The sequence below is a fragment of the Pseudophryne corroboree genome, chromosome 5 (assembly GCF_028390025.1).
Source record: "Pseudophryne corroboree isolate aPseCor3 chromosome 5, aPseCor3.hap2, whole genome shotgun sequence".
NCBI classification, from domain to species: Eukaryota; Metazoa; Chordata; class Amphibia; order Anura; family Myobatrachidae; genus Pseudophryne; species Pseudophryne corroboree.
The window spans coordinates 74,298,756-74,322,924 of record NC_086448.1 but is presented as its reverse complement, the minus strand read 5'-3'; the positions used below and the strand labels follow the sequence as shown (position 1 = coordinate 74,322,924).

General features: G+C 48.2%; 1 protein-coding gene across 1 annotated transcript in view; it reads left to right on the top strand.

Moving 5' to 3' along the window:
• Positions 1 to 24,169, top strand: part of FAM133B (family with sequence similarity 133 member B) — a 66,677-nt gene that overhangs the window by 26,241 nt on the left and 16,267 nt on the right. Inside the window, exons 8-10 of the mRNA XM_063921382.1 lie at positions 15,759 to 15,806; positions 16,701 to 16,802; positions 17,285 to 17,323. Coding sequence (XP_063777452.1) covers positions 15,759 to 15,806; positions 16,701 to 16,802; positions 17,285 to 17,323 — 189 coding nt within the window. The remainder of the gene's footprint in view (positions 1 to 15,758; positions 15,807 to 16,700; positions 16,803 to 17,284; positions 17,324 to 24,169) is intronic.

Here is a 24,169-nt window from a genome sequence, read left to right as displayed (position 1 = left end):
CGCCAGTTGGGTAACTTCTTCCAAGCCATTTTCCCCTTAAATAGCCTGTACTATGCGTCCAGACCATGCTCCCACGGCCTTGTCAACCAACGCGCAGACGACCGTAGGTCTTTCTTTATCATCCACTAGGGGTCACTGGAGTACTCTTGGGATATGGACGGGCTTCCGTAGGAACAGCACTGAATATTTAAATTTAGAACACTCCACCCCTCCATATCCCCGAGTACCTGAGTGTTTTTTCTGTGCTCGAAGTAGTAACAGCTCTGTGGCTAAGAGTCACAATTACTTTGAATTTTTATTTTTATTTTTATATTTTTCTATTCTATACATCCCTTTTCCCCTTCCAAAAGGCAGGGTCAGGGATAGTGCAGCTGCTGATAGCAGCAGGGGCGTGTCGGGCCTCTCTGAAAGAGCTCCCTCACAGCCACACACATCCTGCAGGCTGGCCGGCGCTTACTGAGAAGCCCCGTCGGAGCCTCATCACAGACAAAGTGCAGGTATGTGAGGGGAGAACGGGGCGGTCCGCTTCCGCTGCCGCCCGAGGTGTGGAGAAAGCGCTGGGTTCTTTCGGCTGACTGACGCCGCCGCAGCTGCTCCGGCCGCCGGGTATCATAGCCGCCCGCTGATCCGGCCGCCGGGTCTCATAACGCGCTGCTCCGGCCGCCGCTTTTTACAGCCCCACCTGCTCCGGCCCCGCGTCTCGGATCGCCGCTGGTCCGCCCGCCGCTTCTCCCGCTGCTCCGGCCGCCGCTTGTACAAACTCCGCTGCTGCCGGTAATCATAGCGCTAACACGCGCTCCCAGTCTTCCAGGTCCCGGCGCAGGGGTGCCCGCTGCCCGGCCCGCACTGCACGCAATGGAGCAGATGCGAGGGGGGGGGGGAGAAGGGACAGCAGCAACATCAGGCTGTTGATAGTATGGCACACATTTTATATAGATATATAATGATGTTTATACTGGCAGGGAGGCTGTTTATAAGATCAGTATGAAACTTCACTGTGATTATATGTATAAGCATGGCAGCCATTTTAACATGCTTCCTGTGTCTTCCTGCTGTGATTCCAGAACGTTCCAGTACTACATCTCTACTCCACCGGAGGCGCAGGGGTGTTAGTGGGAATTTGGGATCACATTTCATAGTACTGGCCACGTGTACTGCACTTGGCCAGATATATATACAGAGACACCTTACTACTATTTTACTGAGTCGTGCAAGTGTCTGTTTTTTGTGTATTGTATTGTCTGTCGCCATAATGAGTAAGGCACCAGCAAAAACTAAAAAGCATAATTGCAAAGTCTGTAGCAGTGTGTTACCGGATGGATCTACCACATGTACAGTATGTTTTGTGGATTCGGTTCAGAATACCATTTCTGCTCCAGTTTTACAACCAATGTCCTCACCGGACCCTCCGTGGGGTATGTTAGTAAATGTACTGGATAGGTTACAATCAGAATTGACCGCCCTCGTCAGGAGCGGGAAACGGCAAGATCTGAGTCTAGGGTGAGACCGCCAGAACTACCGGAGGCGTCTCAGCCTTGCGTAAGGTCCAAATCCATTTTGGGTAAACGGGATAAATTTCATATGTCTTATGATTTTCCAGTTTCTGCTATGTTGCATTCTGACGATTCCATGCCAGACCTCACGGAACAAGATGAGGGTGAGGAGGGCGAAGTGGAGTCAGATGGCGAGGATTTTAACAGTTCCGGCATTGATGACTCATCAGAGCGGTACGTCAGTCTCTGAAGTTTACTGAAACTGAGGAGCCTCTCACAAATGATCAGGTCGTATTTACTAAACGACAAAAAACTCCTATAAGTTTTCCTGTGTCGGAATCTCTTAATCAGATGTTAGTAGAAACACGACAGAATCCAGATAAACGGTTTTCTATACCTCGCAGATTTAAGTCTATTTACCCGTTTCCAGACTCGGTAACGTGTACATGGGAGAATCCACCAATAGTTGATTCTTCAGTGTCCAAGCTTACCAAGAAATTAACCATACCAGTGCCAGCAGCTACTACGCTTAAAGATCCTTCAGATCGCAAGATAGAAACTATGCTAAAATCCATGTATGTAGCAGCAGGTGTGATGCTGAGACCTGGATTGGTTGGCATTTGGGTCACTAAGGCGCTCATAATATGGCTTACAGAACTCAAATCTGCTTTACATGACGAAAACCTGATACTTCTTGTAAATCAAATGAGTGAAGCTGTAAAGTATCTCTGTACAGCGTCTACTGACGTCTGTCAGCTCACTTCTCGTATTTCATCGTCGCTAGTTACGGCACGAAGAGCACTCTGGCTGCGTGCTTATCATGCGGAGGCAGAGGTCAAACGAGGTATAGAGGCGTTGCCTTACGATGGCAAGAAGCTGTTTGGTCCTGAATTGGACGCATGGATTGCTGAGGCTACGTGAGGTAAGTCTGTTTTCTTACCATTGCCTCCACCGGTATCAAGAAGGAGGTACGCTGGACCTTCGTTCAAATCCTTTAGACCTCAGTCCTTTCGAGGACGTGGCAGAGGAACAGCCACGCCTGCTAGACGTGGTCGCGGACGTGGTTTCCAACAAACCAACACAACTCGCCAGGACGCTAAGGTTACCGACAAGCCAGTGGCATGACTGGCTACCAGCCCATCTCGGTTCTCCGATTGTGGGAGCACGCCTTCAGACGTTCCATTTGGCGTGGTTCCACACATCCGCGGATGGGTGGATCCGCAATTTAGTGTTAAAAGGTTACAAAATAGAGTTCGACTGTCTTCCGCCTCTGCGGTTTTTCAAGACAGGATTGCCTCTGTCGGACGACAAGAGGACGGTTCTGCAAATTGCCATTCAGTCCCTACTGGATTCAGCAGTTTTGATTCCGGTCCCTGTACACCAACAGGGTCAGGGTTACTATTCAAGTCTGTTTGTAGTACCGAAGCCGGATGGCTCAGTCAGACCAATATTGAACTTAAAGGGTCTCAATCAGTACGTAACTTACTACAGATTCAAAATGGAGTCTCTGCGTTCGGTGATTGCGGGTTTAGAGCCAAAGGAATTTATGATTGCGCTAGATCTCAAGGATGCGTACTTACACATTCCAATTTGGCAGCCTCATCAGAGATTCTTACGGTTTGCAATACGCCAGAACCATTACCAGTTTCAGGCTCTACCGTTTGGCCTGTCATTAGCGCCTCGGGTATTCACCAAAGTGATGTCTGTGATGATAGCTCATCTCAGATCCCTGGGAGTGACAATAGTTCCGTATTTAGACGATTTGCTCATCAAAGCTCCGTCTCAACAGATACTTCTCCAACATGCGCTGCTAACATACGATGTACTGGTTCACCACGGTTGGATTGTCAACTTCAAGAAATCACATCTAATTCCGTCTCAACGCCTTCAATTCCTAGGTATGATTCTCGATACGGTCAATCAAAGAATTTACCTACCACAGCAGAAAGTACAAATTCTACGCCATCTAGTACAATTAGTGCTCAAGCCACGCACAGTGTCGGTACACTTGTGCATTTGCCTCTTAGGCACAATGGTGGCAGCTTTCGAAGCGCTTCAGTTCGGAAGATTTCACTCGCGTCCATTTCAACTGAATGTGCTCGCCCAGTGGTCGGGCTCGCATCTGCAGATTCACCACAGGGTGAGGTTGTCGCCAAGGGCAAGAGTATCTCTGCTCTGGTGGCTCAAGGAACACAATTTAACCGCAGGAAGACGGTTCGGAGGCTGGAATTGGATAATTCTAACTACGGACGCCAGTCTCAGAGGTTGGGGAGTGGTAATTCAAAATTGTCAGCTCCAGGGTCTCTGGGCGGATCACGAAAAATTGCTGTCTATAAATGTCCTGGAACTCCGCGCAATTTACAATGCGCTACGACAAGCAGTGCACATGCTTCGCTCTCAGCCTGTCCAAGTGCAGTCAGACAATGCGACGGCGGTCGCATACATCAACAAACAAGGAGGAACGAGAAGCCGCATGGCAATGCGGGAAGTAGCTCGTATCCTCAATTGGGCGGAATGCCACCAGGTGATATTGTCGGCCGTGTTCATTCCGGGAGTGGACAACTGGGAAGCGGATTATCTCAGTCGTCGGGATTTTCATCCAGGCGAATGGGCATTAAATCCAGAAGTGTTTCACATGTTGGTTCAGAGATGGGGTTATCCTCAGGTGGACCTGATGGCGTCTCGACACAATCACCAAACGTTCCAGTATGTGTCCAGAACAAGAGATCCAAAGGCAGTGGCGGTGGATGCTCTCACTGTCGTGTGGCCGTACAGTCTTGTGTATCTGTTTCCACCGTTTCCGTTGCTCCCTCTGGTGCTAAAACGGATCAAAAGTGAGTCTGTCGCAGTCATACTAGTGGCGCCTCATTGGCCTCGGAGAGCTTGGTTCTCGGATCTCCGAGGACTACTCGCAGACGATCCTTGGCCGCTCCCACTACGTCCAGACCTGTTACAACAGGGTCCGTTCCTTTACACCGATTTAGCGCGGCTGCGTTTGACGGGGTGGCTGTTGAGACTGCCCTCTTAAGAAGAGAGGGCATTCCAGATTCGGTTATACCAACCATGTTACGAGCTAGGAAGCCGGTTACGGCAGCTCATTATTACAGAATGTGGCGTGCCTATATAGGTTGGTGTGAAGCTCGGAAGTTTCCGACATCATCTTTCAAGTTATCCCGCCTTTTGTTTCTACAAACAGGGTTAGATGGAGGACTGCGTTTATCTACACTAAAGGTGCAGGTATCTGCTTTGTCAATTTACTTTCAAAGACGATTGGCTCTGTTGCCGTCTATACGCACTTTTCTCCAAGGTGTTCTCAGAGTACAGCCTCCATTCATTCCACCTACAGCGCCATGGGACTTGAATCTGGTTTTAGAGTTCTTACAGTCTTCATATTTTGAACCCTTACAGCAAGTGGATATAAAGTTTCTCACTTGGAAAACAATTTTTCTTCTAGCCTTAGCTTCGGCAAGGCGTGTTTCGGATTTGGGTGCCTTGTCATGCAAGTCACCGTATTTGGTGTTTCATGATGACAGAGCGGAACTTCGGACGAATCCCGCTTTCTTACCAAAGGTAGTGTCATCTTTTCACATCAATCAACCAATAGTAGTTCCTGTGTTGACGGCACATTCTGGAACTCTGGATGTGGTACGCGCATTACGCATTTATGTATCCCGAACGTCTTCAGTTCGTAAGACGGATACGTTGTTTGTTCTCTATGATGCTGCTAAGATGGGTTGGCCAGCGTCTAAACAAACCTTATCCAGATGGATAAAACTGACCATACGTCAGGCTTACCTTCATGCTAGGTTACAACCGCCTACATCAGTAACCGCTCATTCCACACGTTCTGTGGGAACTTCATGGGCAGCTGGTCGAGGAGCTTCTACGACGCAGCTTTGCCGTGCGGCTACATGGTCTTCAGTGCACACGTTTGTGCGCTTTTACAAGTTTGATACGTTTGCGGCATCAGCATCTAGCTTTGGCCGCCTAGTGTTACAAGTGCCAAACAGCTCTCCCGCCCACGGGGGAAGCTTTGGTACGTCCCAAGAGTACTCCAGTGACCCCTAGTGGATGATAAAGAAAATAGGATTTTGGTACTTACCAGGTAAATCCTTTTCTTTGAATCCATAGGGGGCACTGGACGCCCACGCAGAGCAGTTTTACCTAGTTGTGGTGAGTTCTGAGGATCTTATGGTAACACACTTTCACCGACTGGTTCAAATTACAAGTGCTGGTTAGGGTGTCAACTGTTTAGTTGTCAGTAACGTTGTGTGTCAACTTCGTTATTGTCCGTTATGTTATATGTAATACTCCAAACCTCTCTATAGTTCCTGTTCGGCTCAGTAAAAAACACTGAGGTACTCGGGGATATGGAGGGGTGGAGTGTTCTAAATTTAAATATTCAGTGCTGTTCCTACGGAAGCCCATCCATATCCCAAGAGTACTCCAGTGCCCCCTATGGATTCAAAGAAAAGGATTTACCTGGTAAGTACCAAAATCCTATTTTGTGCTGCACCTGCCACAAAAATTGACGTTAAAGCTGCGTCAACCTCTTAAGGTCGTTATATGAGGTAACGGTAAGATTGTCTTCTTTGACAACCGTCCTAGGGAAACACCCACAAGCGGCGGAAACTCCCATTTCTCTAACGTCCTAAGTGGATGCTGGGGACTCCGTCAGGACCATGGGGAATAGCGGCTCCGCAGGAGACAGGGCACAAAAATAAAGCTTTAGGATTAGGTGGTGTGTACTGGCTCCTCCCCCTATGACCCTCCTCCAAGCCTCAGTTAGGTTTTTGTGCCCGTCCGAGCAGGGTGCAATCTAGGTGGCTCTCCTAAAGAGCTGCTTAGAAAAAGTTTTTAGGTTTTTTATTTTCAGTGAGTCCTGCTGGCAACAGGCTCACTGCATCGAGGGACTTAGGGGAGAGAATTTCAACTCACCTGCGTGCAGGATGGATTGGATTCTTAGGCTACTGGACACCATTAGCTCCAGAGGGAGTCGGAACACAGGTCTCACCCTGGGGTTCGTCCCGGAGCCGCGCCGCCGACCCCCCTTACAGATGCTGAAGATTGAAGGTCCGGAAACAGGCGGCAGAAGGCTCTTCAGTCTTCATGAAGGTAGCGCACAGCACTGCAGCTGTGCGCCATTGTTGTCACACACTTCACACCAAGCGGTCACGGAGGGTGCAGGGCGCTGCTGGGGGCGCCCTGGGCAGCAATATTTAATACCTTTATGGCAAAAGAATACATCACATATAGCCATTGAGGCTATATGTATGTATTTAACCCATGCCAGTTATCTAAAACTACGGGAGAAAAGCCCGCCGAAATAGGGGGCGGAGCTTATTCTCCTCAGCACACAGCGCCATTTTCCTGCTCAGCTCCGCTGTGAGGAAGGCTCCCAGGACTCTCCCCTGCACTGCACTACAGAAACAGGGTAAAACAGAGAGGGGGGGCATTTTTTTGGCGATATTTTGATATATTTAAGCTGCTATAAAGAACAACACTTATATAAGGTTGTTCCCATATATATTATAGCGCTTGGGTGTGTGCTGGCAAACTCTCCCTCTGTCTCCCCAAAGGGCTAGTGGGGTCCTGTCTTCGATAAGAGCATTCCCTGTGTGTCTGCTGTGTGTCGGTACGTGTGTGTCGACATGTATGAGGACGATGTTGGTGTGGAGGCAGAGCAATTGCCGATAATGGTGATGTCACCCCCCAGGGAGTCGACACCGGAATGGATGGCTTTGTTTATGGAATTACGTGATAATGTCAGCACATTACAAAAATCAGTTGACGACATGAGACGGCCGGCAAACCAGTTAGTACCTGCCCAGGCGTCTCAGACACCGTCAGGGGCTGTAAAGCGCCCTTTACCTCAGTCGGTCGACACAGACCCAGACACAGACACTGAATCTAGTGTCGACGGTGATGAAACAAACGTATTTTCAAGTAGGGCCACACGTTATATGATCACGGCAATGAAGGAGGCTTTGCATATCTCTGATACTGCAAGTACCACAAAAAGGGGTATTATGTGGGGGGTGAAAAAACTACCTGTAGTTTTTCCTGAATCAGAGGAATTAAATGATGTATGTGATGAAGCGTGGGTTAACCCAGATAGAAAAATGCTAATTTCAAAAAAGTTATTAGCATTATACCCTTTCCCGCCAGAGGTTAGGGCGCGCTGGGATACACCCCCTAGGGTGGATAAGGCGCTCACACGCTTATCAAAACAAGTGGCGTTACCGTCTCCTGATACGGCCGCCCTCAGGGATCCAGCTGATAGGAGAATGGAAACTACCCTAAAAAGTATATACACACATACTGGTGTTATACTGCGACCAGCCATCGCCTCAGCCTGGATGTGCAGTGCTGGGGTCGTCTGGTTGGATTCCCTGACTGAAAATATTGATACCCTGGATAGGGACAGTATTTTATTGACTATAGAGCAATTAAAGGATGCTTTCCTTTATATGCGAGATGCTCAAAAAGATATTTGCACTCTGGCATCGAGAGTAAATGCGATGTCCATATCTGCCAGAAGGAGTTTATGGACGCGACAGTGGTCAGGTGATGCGGATTCCAAACGACATATGGAAGTATTGCCGTATAAAGGGGAGGAATTATTTGGCGTCGGTCTATCGGATCTGGTGGCCACGGCAACTGCCGGAAAATCCACCTTTTTACCTCAGACCCCCTCCCAACAGAAAAAGACACCGTCTTTTCAGCCGCAGTCCTTTCGGTCCTATAAGAACAAGCGGACAAAAGGACAGTCATATCTGCCTCGGGGCAGAGGAAGGGGTAAGAGAGGGCAGCAAGCAGCCCCTGCCCAGGAACAGAAGCCCTCCCAGGGTTCTGCAAAGCCCTCAGCATGACGCTGGGGCCTTACAAGCGGACTCAGGAGCGGTGGGGGGTCGACTCAAGAATTTCAGCGCACAGTGGGCTTGCTCACAGGTGGACCCCTGGATTCTGCAGGTAGTATCTCAGGGTTACAGGTTGGAATTCGAGAAGTCTCCCCCTCGCCGGTTCCTAAAGTCTGCTTTGCCAACGTCTCCCTCAGACAGGGCGACGGTATTGGAAGCCATTCACAAGCTGTTTTCTCAGCAGGTGATAGTCAAGGTACCCCTCCTACAACAGGGAAAGGGGTATTACTCCACGCTAATTGTGGTACCGAAGCCGGACGGCTCGGTAAGACCTATTCTAAATCTGAAATCTTTGAACCTGTACATACAAAAATTCAAGTTCAAGATGGAGTCACTCAGAGCAGTGATAGCGAATCTGGAAGAAGGGGACTTTATGGTGTCCCTGGACATAAAGGATGCTTACCTACATGTCCCAATTTGCCCTTCACATCAAGGGTACCTCAGGTTCGTGGTGCAAAACTGTCATTATCAGTTTCAGACGCTGCCGTTTGGATTGTCCACGGCACCTCGGGTCTTTACCAAGGTAATGGCCGAAATGATGATTCTTCTGCGAAGAAGAGGCGTATTAATTATCCCTTACTTGGACGATCTCCTGATAAGGGCAAGGTCCAGAGAACAGCTGGAGGACGGAGTAGCACTAACCCAACTAGTGCTGCAACAACACGGGTGGATTCTGAATTTTCCAAAATCTCAGTTGACCCCGACGACACGTCTGCTGTTCCTGGGAATGATTCTGGACACGGTTCAGAAAAAGGTGTTTCTTCCGGAGGAGAAAGCCAGGGAGTTATCCGAACTTGTCAGGAACCTCCTAAAACCAGGGAAAGTGTCTGTGCATCAATGCACAAGAGTCCTGGGAAAGATGGTGGCTTCTTACGAAGCGATTCCATTCGGCAGATTCCACGCACAAACTTTTCAGTGGGATCTGCTGGACAAATGGTCCGGATCGCATCTGCAGATGCATCAGCGGATAACCTTATCGCCACGGACAAGGGTGTCTCTTCTGTGGTGGCTGCAGAGTGCTCATCTGTTAGAGGGCCGCAGATTCGGCATACAGGACTGGGTCCTGGTGACCACGGATGCCAGTCTGAGAGGCTGGGGAGCGGTCACACAGGGAAGAAACTTCCAGGGAGTATGGTCAAGCCTGGAGATGTCTCTTCACATAAATATACTGGAGCTAAGAGCGATTTACAATGCTCTAAGTCTGGCAAAACCCCTGCTTCAGGGTCAGCCGGTGTTGATCCAGTCGGACAACATCACGGCAGTCGCCCACGTAAACAGACAGGGCGGCACAAGAAGCAGGACAGCAATGGCAGAAGCTGCAAGGATTCTTCGCTGGGCGGAAGATCATGTGATAGCACTGTCAGCAGTATTCATTCCGGGAGTGGACAACTGGGAAGCAGACTTCCTCAGCAGACACGATCTACACCCGGGAGAGTGGGGACTTCATCCAGAAGTCTTCCACATGATTGTGAACCGTTGGGAAAAACCAATGGTGGATATGATGGCGTCCCGCCTCAACAAAAAACTGGACAGGTATTGCGCCAGGTCAAGAGACCCTCAGGCAATAGCTGTGGACGCTCTGGTAACACCGTGGGTGTTCCAGTCAGTGTATGTGTTCCCTCCTCTGCCTCTCATACCAAAGGTACTGAGAATTATACAGCAAAAGGGAGTAAGAACGATACTAGTGGCTCCGGATTGGCCAAGAAGAACTTGGTACCCGGAACTTCAAGAGATGCTCACGGAGGATTCGTGGCCTCTACCTCTAAGACCGGACCTGCTTCAGCAGGGACCGTGTCTATTCCAAGACTTACCGCGGCTGCGTTTGACGGCATGGCGGTTGAACGCCGAATTCTAAGGGAAAAAGGCATTCCGGAAGAGGTCATTCCTACACTGGTAAAAGCCAGGAAGGAGGTGACTGCACAACATTATCACCGCATTTGGAGAAAATATGTTGCGTGGTGTGAGGCCAGGAAGGCCCCCACGGAGGAATTTCAACTGGGTCGATTCCTACATTTCCTGCAAACAGGATTGTCTATGGGCCTCAAATTGGGGTCCATTAAGGTTCAAATTTCGGCCCTGTCGATTTTCTTCCAGAAAGAATTGGCTTCAGTTCCTGAAGTCCAGACTTTTGTAAAAGGAGTACTACATATACAGCCCCCGGTTGTGCCCCCAGTGGCACCGTGGGATCTTAATGTAGTCTTGGATTTTCTCAAATCCCATTGGTTTGAGCCGCTCAAATCGGTGGAGTTGAAGTATCTTACATGGAAAGTAACCATGCTACTGGCCCTGGCTTCAGCCAGGAGAGTATCAGAATTGGCGGCTTTATCATATAAGAGCCCATATCTGATTTTCCATACGGACAGGGCAGAACTGCGGACACGTCCTCATTTTCTGCCTAAGGTGGTGTCAGCGTTTCACCTGAACCAGCCTATTGTGGTGCCTGCGGCTACTAACGATTTGGAAGATTCCAAGTTGTTGGACGTGGTCCGGGCATTGAAAATATATATTTCAAGAACGGCGGGAGTCAGAAAGTCTGACTCACTGTTTATATTGTATGCACCCAACAAAAGATGGGTGCTCCTGCTTCTAAGCAGACGATTGCTTGTTATATTTGTAGCACAATTCAACTTGCACATTCTGTGGCAGGCTTGCCACAACCTAAATCTGTCAAGGCCCATTCCACAAGGAAAGTGGGCTCATCCTGGGCGGCTGCCCGGGGGGGTCTCGGCATTACAACTCTGCCGAGCTGCTACTTGGTCAGGGGCAAACACATTTGCAAAATTCTACAAATTTGATACCCTGGCTGAGGAGGACCTCGAGTTCTCTCATTCGGTGCTGCAGAGTCATCCGCACTCTCCCGCCCGTTTGGGAGCTTTGGTATAATCCCCATGGTCCTGACGGAGTCCCCAGCATCCACTTAGGACGTTAGAGAAAATAAGAATTTACTTACCGATAATTCTATTTCTCGTAGTCCGTAGTGGATGCTGGGCGCCCATCCCAAGTGCGGATTGTCTGCAATACTTGTACATAGTTATTGTTACAAACAAATTCGGGTTGTTATTGTTGTGAGCCGTCTGTTCAGAGGCTCCTACGTTTGTCATACTGTTAACTGGGTTCAGATCACAAGTTATACGGTGTGATTGGTGTGGCTGGTATGAGTCTTACCCGGGATTCAATATCCTTCCTTATTGTGTACGCTCGTCCGGGCACAGTATCCTAACTGAGGCTTGGAGGAGGGTCATAGGGGGAGGAGCCAGTACACACCACCTAATCCTAAAGCTTTATTTTTGTGCCCTGTCTCCTGCGGAGCCGCTATTCCCCATGGTCCTGACGGAGTCCCCAGCATCCACTACGGACTACGAGAAATAGAATTATCGGTAAGTAAATTCTTATTTTATCCATTATACTCTTAGGAAGGGGATAAGTTACTGGAAACTCTTTTTGGAAATAGAAACCGTTAGTCGGGGGTGGTTCCAAAACCTCCTCCATTTGAGACTGGAGGGATTTAGGAATTGGAAAACGCTGCTGAACGCGCTTTTGGAATTCGAACAAGTCGAATCTACGGGCTCCTTTACTCATTGTACCTTAAAGTCTAGGATCACAGATTGTTGTGATTGCCTTGTCCACTTCTGGAAATTCGGCGTCTAGGTGAGATTCAATCAACTCAATGAGAAGACCCGCTTCCATCTTGTTTCCGGTACGAGAGGAAGAGGCCCTTTTAACCGCCATGCACATTGTTACCGCTTGTGCGAGAGGCGTTAACCTGATGAGCAAGTCATCCATCGTCTTTGAGAATCCCGCAACACTGATTGTTGCGTGCGGGATTCCGGATACCCCTTCGGAGATTCTATCTACAAGGTTATCCTTGTCCTAGCCGGAGCACTGCTCCCGGGTGGAGCGTCCCTGTCTAAGCAGGAATCGCACACCCCGGGACCTCCTTCCTCGGGCTAGAACCCGTGTGCTGTCTTTGATACATTACGTACAAACATAACAGGTCTCTATCCCGTTGGAGGTCTTTGCATGAAACCTGTCATGGAAACCCCCTACCAGGATCTTTCGTGGCGCTTTCACCCTTTAACTAGGAAGAGAAAGGCTATGAGAGATGACGGAAGCAAAGTTATCGGATCCGGCTGGAGTTACTGTTCCCTTCTGTTTTTTAAAAACTAGAACAGGATAAAAATAAATTTTTATAAATAAATAAAAAATAAGCAAAGAGAAACACCAGCCGACATGCAATCTCTACACCTCAAACCGTAACTCAGCTCCGATGGTAGAGTTTGTATCCGCTTGCTTCCTTGTATTTTCGTTAGGATCTTTATAATAGAAGTCCGTTGAAAATATAAATAGTATGGCAAAATTATATGTTGAGGAGCCTGCATCTAAGGTAACGGAATACCGTAGTAGATGACGGGAACAGTTGTATGCTGGATTTATCTGGCTGGATTTTGAGAATAAATAAATAAATAAATAGTAAGTAGACTAAACAACAGCCTCTTTGCAACCCTTGCATACTAAAACTGTGATTCAGTTGTGAGGTCGGGGTTGATATCCAGACGTTCCCTAAATTTTCCTAGGATCTTTGTATTAGAAGTCCCTTGAAAATTATAAAGCATAAAGATGCTTGATTTAAACCATGTTAAACAAATCCTTTGCAGCAGAGACCTAAAATAAAAACTACCAGCAGAGGGAGCAATTACTACATCTTTCTATGTATAACCTAGGTATAAAAACCCCTCCCTCTGTCCTGTCACTGGCTGAGGGAAATGTTGTCACTATTGGGGGCTGTACTTTTGCTAAAAAGTCACTTGGAGCCTCTTACTGTATGTAAAGATGGCCGCCACTAAAAAATAGTATGTACTTCATTAACAAAACCCCCTGATATGATTTCATAGCCGCCGCTTTTTTATTTTATTTAATTTTTTATTTATTTATTTTTACCCTGCTATAGCTAGTTCAAGTGTATTGGCCCTTACTGTGCCCCCGTCTCTCTCAGCCCTCCGCTCTCTGTAGCCGCCTGCAGCTGTAGGGAAGAGCGGCTGTGCCTCAGAGAGGTGGTGGGAAGTGCCGGGCGGGCGCGCTTCAGCGGCCGGCGGGACCATCCGAGCGGACGGCTATGCATGAGCAAGGCGGGGGGAAGTGCCGAGCGGGCAGCTGCGCGTCAGCGGGTGAGCGGCGGTGAGAGATACAGCCCGCAGTCTTCCCTTGACTTTCTTCCGCGGCCGGCGGGAGTTTCAAGCGAGCGCTCTGTGGATAGCGCTGAATGTGAAGCTCCTTCTCCTGTCTTCCTCCCCCTTCAGTGCTGGGGCGGTAAGGTTTGTAAATTAAATAACTATAATAGGGAAACGGGCGGGGGATGCTGCACCCGCCGTGATAGAGCCTCATGTTGTCTGACTAAGGGCCCTGAAATACAACCAGTACTCACTATCTCTGTGCTCCGGATTGTTGTTTTAGGAAGGGAGAAGAAGATCCCTTTATTGGGATCTTAGTCTCCTTTCAGTAACGCCTGCACCTTCCTTTTGTTAGGAAGGATTGGGCTATGTCCACTTAGTTTCTGCCTGCTCCCTCCTTTGCTAGGTGGGATTGGGCTCTTCTTAAAGATTTGTCTTTTAAAACCTGCACCCTCCTTTTAATTAGGAGGGATTGGGCCAGTCATGAATAACTAAAAAAAATTAAAAATAATAATTTTTATATAAATAAAGAAAACTGCAAGGAGCAGGAGCTCCCTTCTTGTGCTTGTACCTCCTAGCACAATTTTCTAAACTGAGGGAGGAGGGATGTGAAGGGGGAGGAACCGGCTGTGCACACAATGCTAATTTTAGATTGTGCCACACTTCCGGTTCCAAGCTTCACACCCCTACTGTATAGGACTCCAGTGTCCCCTAGTGGATGAAAGAGAAATGTTCTACACATCAATAAAATGAAAACCCAATTTAAAAATAGCACAGCACATTATGTATCTCCTGATATACTCTGTGCTGCTGGGGGACCGTGCTCCTTCCACTATATAACTCTGTGTGTGGGTTTGTGTGTGTGGGTTCCTCACATCCTGTCACTGCCCCTGTCACATGCAGCCCTGTCATCACTGAGATCATACATGTCCTGATATAGTCTGTGCTGCTGGCCCACCCCTAGGGGTGCTAGTGGTGTGTTACCCCCACAGCATTTGTTCCCAGAGTGTAAGTAATATGTGTAGCAAGTTTGGTGTAAATTGCTCCAGGCATTCCACAGTTATGCGGTCTGCTGAAAAACTCAACCCTAGGGGTGTCTTACCCCCACAGTGTTTGTTCTCAGCTTGTAATTTATATGTATATCAGGTTTGTTGTAAATTGGTCTAGGCATTCTGGAGTTATGCTGTCTCCTGAAAGACTCTGCTGCTGTCCCACCCCTTGGGGTGCTAGGGGTGTCTAACCCCCACAGCGTTTGTTCCCAGATTGAAAGTCAGATGTGTACCAAGTTTGTTGTAAATTGCTCTAGGCCTTCCACAGTTATGCTGTCTGCTGACATACTCTGTGCTGCTGTCCCACCGCTAGGGGTGTCTGACCCCCACAGTGTTTGTTTCCCGAGTGTAAGTCATATGTGTACCAAGTTAGTTGTAAATTGGTCTAGCCATTCGGGAGTTATGCTGTGTCCTGAAATACTCTGTGCCGCTGTCCCACCCGCTAGGGGTGTCTAACCCCCACAGAGTTTGTTCCAAGATTTTAAGTCAGATGTGTACCAAGTTTGGTGTAAATTGCTCCAGGCCTTTCACAGTTTTGCTGTCTCCTGAAATACTCTGTGCTGCTGTCCCACCCCTAGGGTGCATGGGGTGTCTGACCCCCACAGTGTTTGTTTCCAGAGTGTAAGTCATATGTGTACCAAGTTTGTTATAAATTGCTGCAGGCATTCCAGAGTTATGCTGTCTGCTGAAATACTCAGTGCTGTTGCCTCACCCCTAGGGGTGCTCGGGGTGTCTTCCTCCCACAGTGTTTGTTCCAAGATTGTAAGGCATACTGTATGTGTACTAAGTTTTGAGTACATTGCTCCAGCAATTCCGGAGTTATGCTGTCTCCTGATATACTCTGTGCTGCTGTCTGCCCCCCTAGGGTTGCTAGGGATTTCTAATTGTTTTAGTTGCCTCTGCCTTGTTTTAATATGCTCGTATGTAAAATTTCACGATCTTCGCTTATAAACTGTGGCACTCTTTCAGTTACTGCTTCAATTAAACGCTGTTTAATTTAGAAAATATTTACATTTTGCCATCTACACTTTTATCACTTGTATTAATTTCCCTAGTGATGTATAAAATCTATGCCTCTTGCGTACTGTACTTAGTTCTTCAAATACTTTATATTGCTCTCATTTTCAGGATCCTATAAAGAAGAAAAAATCCAAAGATGAGCAGGAGAAAGATAGTGTGAGTTACAGCGACACACAGACCCCCTATTTTATGAATCCTGTTATCACAGTGTGGGGGAGATGTATTAACCTGGAGAGAGAGAAAGTACCAACCAATCTGCTTCTAAATGTCGTTTTACGGGCTGTGTTTGAAAAATGGCATGAGCTGATTGGTAATTTATCTCTCTCCGAGGTTTGATACATCTACACCTATGTCCCTTACAAGGTACAAGTGGATTGGTTGGTACTTTATCTCTCTCTGCACTTTATTTCTCTCCAAGCCTTGATAAATCTCTCCCAGAGTGTCATCATTTGCCATCTCCCATCTATGTAGGTAGTTTAATGTAGTGTGGTATTCTTCCATGATTACCGCTTAATATGTTAGCTGCCCACCTTTATGGGGTGCAAAGGACAATTATCCACGTAACTGGCTGCAAAGTGCCTTAGTCCAACACACTTCACACTGAATTGAATAGGGTGGGATTCAGTTAGCCACGGTACTTACAGCAGGATAGACTTTTAACACCCTGAGCTATTCAGTCCTCTCCATCAGCTAATACGCGTTAACCCATATATTCCGGGTTAAGTGCCTGGAACTATGGGTTAACGCGCTGTCTGCTGTCACAGTAAGAACGGAAAGCCCTAGTTTACGTGGATTTCTGTTCAAAGCTTTGGAGGGGTAAAACAAATTTGCGTTAAGTGCTGCCTTGCATGCTTGAAATGAGCTGCAATTGAATAGCTCTGGGCACTGCTATAAACCCGCAGTAAGTACCGCATATAATTGAAGCCGACAGAGTCTAGTGATCTGTGTAACACATGCCGCATCCTACTATGTGTTGTGTTCCGTGCATATAGCGTGAATGCTAGAAACTGGCTACTATACACCTATTTTTCTTTGTTTCTGTTTGTATAGAATCGCAAAAGTGCGAGCAGGAAAAGGAGACGTCCGGAGGATGATGATGACCACAGATATTCTTCTTATGACTCTTCATCTGCGTCGGAATCCGAGGAGGCGGTTAGTGTGACACAGTACATTCCATTAATTTCCTGGCTGAATGCACCGCAGAGAGAACGCTCCAGTCAGGATGTCTCGGAGCTCTCTTTTGGTTCCCAAAGATTAGTTGGTGATTGGGGAGGACCAGCCCATTTAAAATCGGGCACTGCAAGTGAATTGAACTGATCTTTACGTTTCCAGGAGCTCAAAGAGCAAACCTTTTATGTTTTGTGTGTCTAAGCGTTAACAATCCTCATGGGCGCAGAGGTTGTGCTGAATGATAGTTAAGTGTGCCTGTCTCCTGCGCTACACTGTGGCGGCCATTTTGGGCTAATAGCCATGGTAACCAACAATTTCTTAAATATTCTGCAACTCAGTGATGTCTCTGGCTCTTAGTTAAATATAGGCTGTGTTTTCAAGCCCACAAAATGAGCGTCCTTCCTGTGATTACCTGTATTGCACCATTGTAGTTGCCGTAATTTTTTTTTTTTTTTTTTTTTAAGGTCTATCGGAAAAAGAGAAGAAGCAGTGAAGAGAAAGCTGTAAGTGTGAATCTCTCTGTGCTTCGTGGCTAGAAGAAGGCTGCTCCCTCCTCGTTATTCTCCTACATATCTGAGTTTTGTAGTTTCTTCCAGTGATTAATTAATCGGATGTAATGGCTTGCGTGACGGCCAGAGCTCTGAGACTCCAGACGAACTCGTATGTTTTTTTTTTAAAGCAGCAAACGTTTACAAGACAAAACCTGGTTGGTTTTGCCTTGTAAACGTTTGCTGCTTTAAAAAAACGTGCGCGTTCGGCTGGAGTCTTGGAGCTCCAGCCGTCTCACACTCCATTACACCCGGCCCATAATGTCTGTCAATGATGAGTTAAATCAAATATCTAATTGCCAGTCCTCAATCAGAGGCCGCTTGGAACTTGTGAGAAATGTGATTGGTTGAAGACTGCAATAGGCAAATCTGTCAGTCCAATAGAAGGAGTAGCACTGCGCTACATAATATGCAGGCGCTATAAATAGAAGTTAATTAAAAAAATGGTTTTTGGACTTGGAAGAGGTATTCAATCAGTATATGGGCATATGTAAAATGTGTGGAATACAATAAATTCTGAGGGCAGTTAGTAAATACAGAAGTACTTTTACCCACATATAGACCTGTCCTAATCTCCTGACTGTTATACCCCTTTCATACTGCCACTTTGACCTGGGATATCCCAGATTGCGTCTCTGTGTGAAACGGTCCACATATAAAAAAAACAACGGGTCCAGTGGCTGCATTTCAACCTGGGTAGTGACCTGGGTAGAACACACGAAGCACCTGGGTTACAGGGCAGGCTCCCCGATGCTTGGGAATGACATAATTGTGTTCCAAATCCTGGGTCAGACCTGGGGTTTTGGTGTGAAAGGGGTATTCGTATGTTTGTGTATTTTGGCCTTTTCATTTTTATTTTAGAATTCCTTTTTTCCAGCTTTAAAGAGTTTTTGTCACTAAAAACAGTGGAGGCAATTATTTTGGAAGCTGAGAATGCATCCTATCCATATACTTGATCTCAATGCCCTACATTCCTGCATTCGATGAGTATTGGTTTAGCCCTACAAACTGCTTCTAGCGGGCTATGGGTTTATGATCTCGGATATTTTAGTGCCTCTTGTGGTCAGGAATTGCCTTACATTCTAATCCTGTTTCTCCTTCATCCACTAGGGACCACTGGAGTGCAGATACAATGGGGATATAGTAGGCAGTAACTGGGAGCTGGCACTTTAAATTTATAACCATGTGACTAGCTCCTCCCTTACTATGTCCCCAGTTTAGTGCCCAAGGGAGCTGGTTCACTTGGGTCTTCTCTGAAGAATTTTTATTTATTTATTTATTTTTAATTATTTTTTATTTTTCTTTCTTACACGCACAGACTGGCAGCTCTGCAACTGCCAGTCTGCAACTGCCAGTCTGCACTGTGGGAGCTGCCAGCAGGGTCCCATTGCAGTTGCGTGCGGCTCGGGATGGGCCCTGGCTGAAGGAGACACTGAGCTCTCCGGAGACTGGCCGGACACCGCTGCGTGCGGCGCGTGTCGGGGCCGCTCTGTCTGCAGAAGATTCTGGCAGCAAGGCAGCGGTGAGTATGAGTGGCCGGACACCGCTGCGTGCGGCGCGTGTCGGGGCCACTCCATCATCCTGCAGAGCCATGGACTTCCAAGCAACAGCGGTGAGTACAAACGCTCCTTCCCCGCTCCCAGCTCGGAACTCTGTCCACCGGCCTCCGCTCATATTGCAGGCAAGGGAACACCCTTTAAAAAGACTTTTTTAAATTTGGTGCCATTATAGAGGGGGCGGAGCTTAATCCCGCTCTGCACAGCGGGTTCAGCACCCCTCAGCTCGACCCCTGTTAGATGCGCTGCAGGTTGTAAGTTTTTAAACACCGCTCTGCAAATTTAAATTATGCGCCATAACGGGGGGGGGGGGCGGAGCCTAGCCCCACTCTGTACAGCGGGTTCAGCACCTACACCCGCTCCCCAGCCGCGGCTCGCTTCGCCGGCGGGGTATGCGGGGCGCCCCTCACTCTGATGCTGGAGGTTTTTAAGAGCTAAACGGTACGCCATAAGGGGGGGGCGGAGCTTAAGCCCGACAGAGGACCTCAGCTCCCGACGGCTCTGCACACTCTGGCCATTTCCTCTCTGCAGAGGAAACCTTTACCTCCGCTGCTTGCTGTGTAGTTTTTTTCCAGTAATTACAAGGTAATATTAACTTCACAGTGTTCCCTTGACAATTTGTTACCGCGCTAGCGCAGTTGATTTTAATCATAGGTGCCATAGCGGAGAGCGGGGCTTAAACCCGACTTCGGCCTTTAGTCACTGCCCCATTGTCCAAAGGGGCCAGTACTGTTAATTAAACACGGAGCCCAGTTAGGCTCACTGAGTAGTTAATGTTATAATAACGTATATAGTGGTTACAGCCAACAGCGGCTCACAACTCCCACCGCAATTTATTATAATAACAGGGACATCCAGGTACAGACCGGGGTTCACGTCCCACATAACTTCACCTCGCCACATCAAATTTTCCCCGGCTTTTCTCACAGGCTGGCCACCATTTTGGGCAACCAGCGGATCTTCCGAGAAACATGTATTGCACCTGTTCTTCCTAATTTAGCAGTAGACAAGATACAGGGCGGGTGTTACCTTCCCTTTATTATTCCTTAGTTTCACTTGGTACTAATGCTGTTTGTAATTTGGGGACGGTGTGTGGCATCGGACAAATAGCTGCTGTGGCTCAGTACGCTAATAGCGGGGACATCTGATGACAGAGGAGGGAAACGTGTCTGTCACTGCACGTTATAGTGCAGGGATTACATAGGGCTACACTTCTTTAACCCTCCTTTCTTTTTCATCCACTAGGGGTCACTGGAGTACTCTTGGGATATGGACGGGCTTCCGTAGGAACAGCACTGAATATTTAAATTTAGTAACACTCCACCCCTCCATATCCCCGAGCACATCTCAGTGTTTTTTCTGTGCTGAACGTGGCAACACCTGAATAACTGAAGTCACGGTTTTTTGAAGAAACTTTTATTTTTTCTTTTTATTTTTATTTTTTCTACTATTTGGACACATCCCTTTCCCCCTTCCAAAAGGCAGGGTCAGGGATAGTGCAGCTGCTGATAGCAGCACGGGCGTGTCGGGCCTCTCTGAAAGAGCTCCCTCACAGCCCACACATCCTCCTGCACAGGCTGGCCGGCGCTTGTTTAAGAAGCCCCGTCGGAGCCTCCGCACGTCTGCAGGAGTAAGGTATGTGAAACGGGGCGGTCAGCTCCCGCTGCCGCCCCGACGTGGGGGTACATAGTGCTTGGTGACGCCGCTGATCCTCCCCTCTCAGGCGCCGCACGTTCGGCCACAGACCTCCGTGCAGGCACCGCGGCTCTCCCCTCTCAGGCGCCCGCACGTTCGGCCACAGACCTCCGTGCAGGCACCGCGGCTCTCCCCTCTCAGGCGCCCGCACGTTCGGCCACAGACCTCCGTGCAGGCACCGCGGCTCTCCCCTCTCAGGCGCCCGCACGTTCGGCCACAGACCTCCGTGCAGGCACCGCGGCTCTCCCCGCTCAGGCGCCCGCACGTTCGGCCACAGACCTCCGTGCAGGCACCTCTGATCGACTCTCACAGGCCGCCGGCCGCCGCAGCGCTTGCTTGATTAGCTGACGCTATTATACAGGAGCCCACCGCTGGGAAACACGAGGCACATAGCGCTCTACGATACCCGCTGGGGGCCCACACGCTGCGCTGCCGCTGTACTAAGTTAAAAGAGCAGGCAGCCATTACAGGGGGGACAAATAATAATGAAGCAGAGAAATACTGCAGCAGCAGATAAGAGGCTGCAGGGATTGTTACAGTATAATCAGTGAATGTAACCAGCACTAGGATTATATGTATAAGTTAGCAGGGCAGCCATTTTTAACCATGCTTCCTGTGTCTTCCTGCTGTGATTCCAGAACGTTCCTGTCCTACATCTCTACTCCACCGGAGGCGCAGGGGTGTTAGTGGGAATTTGGGATCACATTTCATAGTACTGGCCACGTGTACTGCACTGGGCCAGATATATATACAGAGACACCTTATTGCTATTTTACTGAGTCGTGCAGGTGTCTGTTTTTTGTGTATTGTATTGTCTGTCGCCATAATGAGTAAGGCACCAGCAAAAACTAAAAAGCATATTTGCAAAGTATGTGGCAGTGTGTTACCGGATGCATCTACCACATGTACAGTATGTTTTGTGGATTCCGTTCAGAATACCATTTCTGCTCCGGTTTTACAACCAATTTCCTCACCGGACCCTCCGTGGGGTATGTTAGTAAATGTACTGGAGAGATTTCAGACAGAAATGACCGCGGCTCGTCTGGAGCGAGAAACGTTAAGATCTGAGTCTAGGGTGAGACCGCCAGATCTACCGGAGGCGTCTCAGCCTTGCGTAAGGTCCAAATCCATTTTGGGCAAACGGGATAATTTTCATATGTCTTATGATTTTCCAGTGTCTGCTATGTTGCATTCTGACGATTCCATGCCAGACCTCACGGAACACGATGAGGGTGAGGAAGGCGAAGTGGAGTCAGATAACGAGGATGTTAACAGTTCCGGCATTGATGATCTCATCAGAGCGGTACGGCAGTCTCTAAGGTTTCCTGAAGCTGAGCAGCCTCTCACCAATGATCAGGTCGTATTTACTAAACGACGGAAGACGCCAGTAAGTTTTCCTGTGTCGGATTCTCTAAATCAGATGTTAGTAGAAACACGACAGAATCCAGATAAACGGTTTTCTATACCTCGCAGATTTAAGTCTAGTTATCCGTTTCCAGACTCGGTAACGTGTACATGGGAGAATCCACCAATAGTTGATTCTTCAGTGTCAAAGCTTACCAAGAAATTAACCATACCAGTGCCAGCAGCTACTACGCTTAAAGATCCTTCAGATCGCAAGATAGAAACTATGCTAAAATCCGTGTATGTAGCAGCAGGTGTGATGCTAAGACCTGGATTGGTTGGCATTTGGGTCACTAAGGCGCTCATAATATGGCTTACAGAACTCAAATCTGCTTTACAGGACGAAAACCTGATAGTTCTGGTAAATCAAATGATTGAGGCTGTAGAGTATCTCTGTACAGCGTCTACTGACGTCTGTCAGCTCACTTCTCGTATTTCATCTTCGCTAGTTACGGCACGAAGAGCACTCTACCTGCGTACTTATCAAGCGGAGGCAGAGGTCAAACGAAGTATAGAGGCGTTGCCTTACGATGGCAAGAAGTTGTTTGGTCCAGAATTGGACGCATGGATTAAGGAGGCTACGGGAGGTAAGTCTGTTTTCTTACCATTGCCTCCACCTGCGCCAAGAAGAAGGTACGCTGGACCTTCGTTCAAATCCTTTAGACCTCAGCCCTTTCGAGGACGTGGCAGAGGATCAGCCACGCCTGCTAGACGTGGTCGAGGACGTGGTTTCCATCAAACCAACACAACTCGCCAAGACGCTAAGGTTACCGACAAGCCAGTGGCATGACGGGTTACCAGCCCATCTCGGTTCTCCAATTGTGGGAGCACGCCTTCAGACGTTCCATGGGGCGTGGTTCCACACATCCGCGGAGGGCTGGATTCGCAATTTAGTGTTAAAAGGTTACAAAATAGAGTTCGACTGTCTGCCGCCTCTGCGGTTTTTCAAGACAGGATTGCCTCTGTCGGACGACAAGAGGAGAGTTTTGCAAATTGCCATTCAGTCCTTACTGGATTCGGCAGTGTTGATTCCGGTCCCTGTACACCAACAGGGTCAGGGTTATTATTCAAGCCTGTTTGTGGTCCCGAAGCCGGATGGCTCAGTCAGACCAATATTGAACTTAAAGGGCCTCAATCAGTACGTAACTTACTACAGATTCAAAATGGAGTCTCTACGTTCGGTGATTGCGGGGTTAGAGACCAAGGAGTTTATGATTGCCTTAGACCTCAAGGATGCGTACTTACACATTCCAATTTGGCAGCCTCATCAGAAATTCTTACGGTTTGCAATACGCCAGAACCATTACCAGTTTCAGGCTCTGCCGTTTGGCCTGTCATCAGCGCCTCGGGTATTCACCAAAGTAATGTCTGTGATGATAGCTCACCTCAGATCCCTGGGAGTGACAATAGTTCCGTATTTAGACGATCTGCTCATCAAAGCTCCGTCTCAACAGATACTTACCCAACATGCGCTGCTAACATACAATGTACTGGTTCACCACGGTTGGATTGTAAATTTCAAGAAATCACATCTAATTCCGTCTCAACGCCTTCAGTTCCTAGGTATGATTCTCGATACGGTCAATCAAAGGATTTACCTACCACAACAGAAAGTACAAATGCTACGCCATCTAGTACAATTAGTGCTCAAGCCACGCACAGTGTCGGTACACTTGTGCATTCGCCTGTTAGGCACAATGGTGGCAGCGTTCGAGGCGCTTCAGTTCGGAAGATTTCACTCTCGTCCATTTCAGCTGAACGTGCTTGCCCAGTGGTCGGGCTCGCATCTGCAGATTCACCACAGGGTGAGGTTGTCACCAATAGCAAGAGTATCTCTGCTATGGTGGCTCAAGGAACACAATTTAACCGCAGGAAGACGGTTCGGAGTTTGCAATTGGATAATTCTAACTACGGACGCCAGTCTCAGAGGTTGGGGAGCGGTAATTCAAAATTGTCAGCTCCAGGGTCTCTGGGCGGATCACGAGAAATTGCTGTCTATAAATGTTCTAGAACTCCGCGCAATTTTCAATGCGCTACGACAAGCAGTGCACATGATTCGCTCTCAGCCTGTCCAAGTGCAGTCGGACAATGCGACAGCGGTCGCATACATCAACAAACAAGGAGGAACGAGAAGCCGCATGGCAAT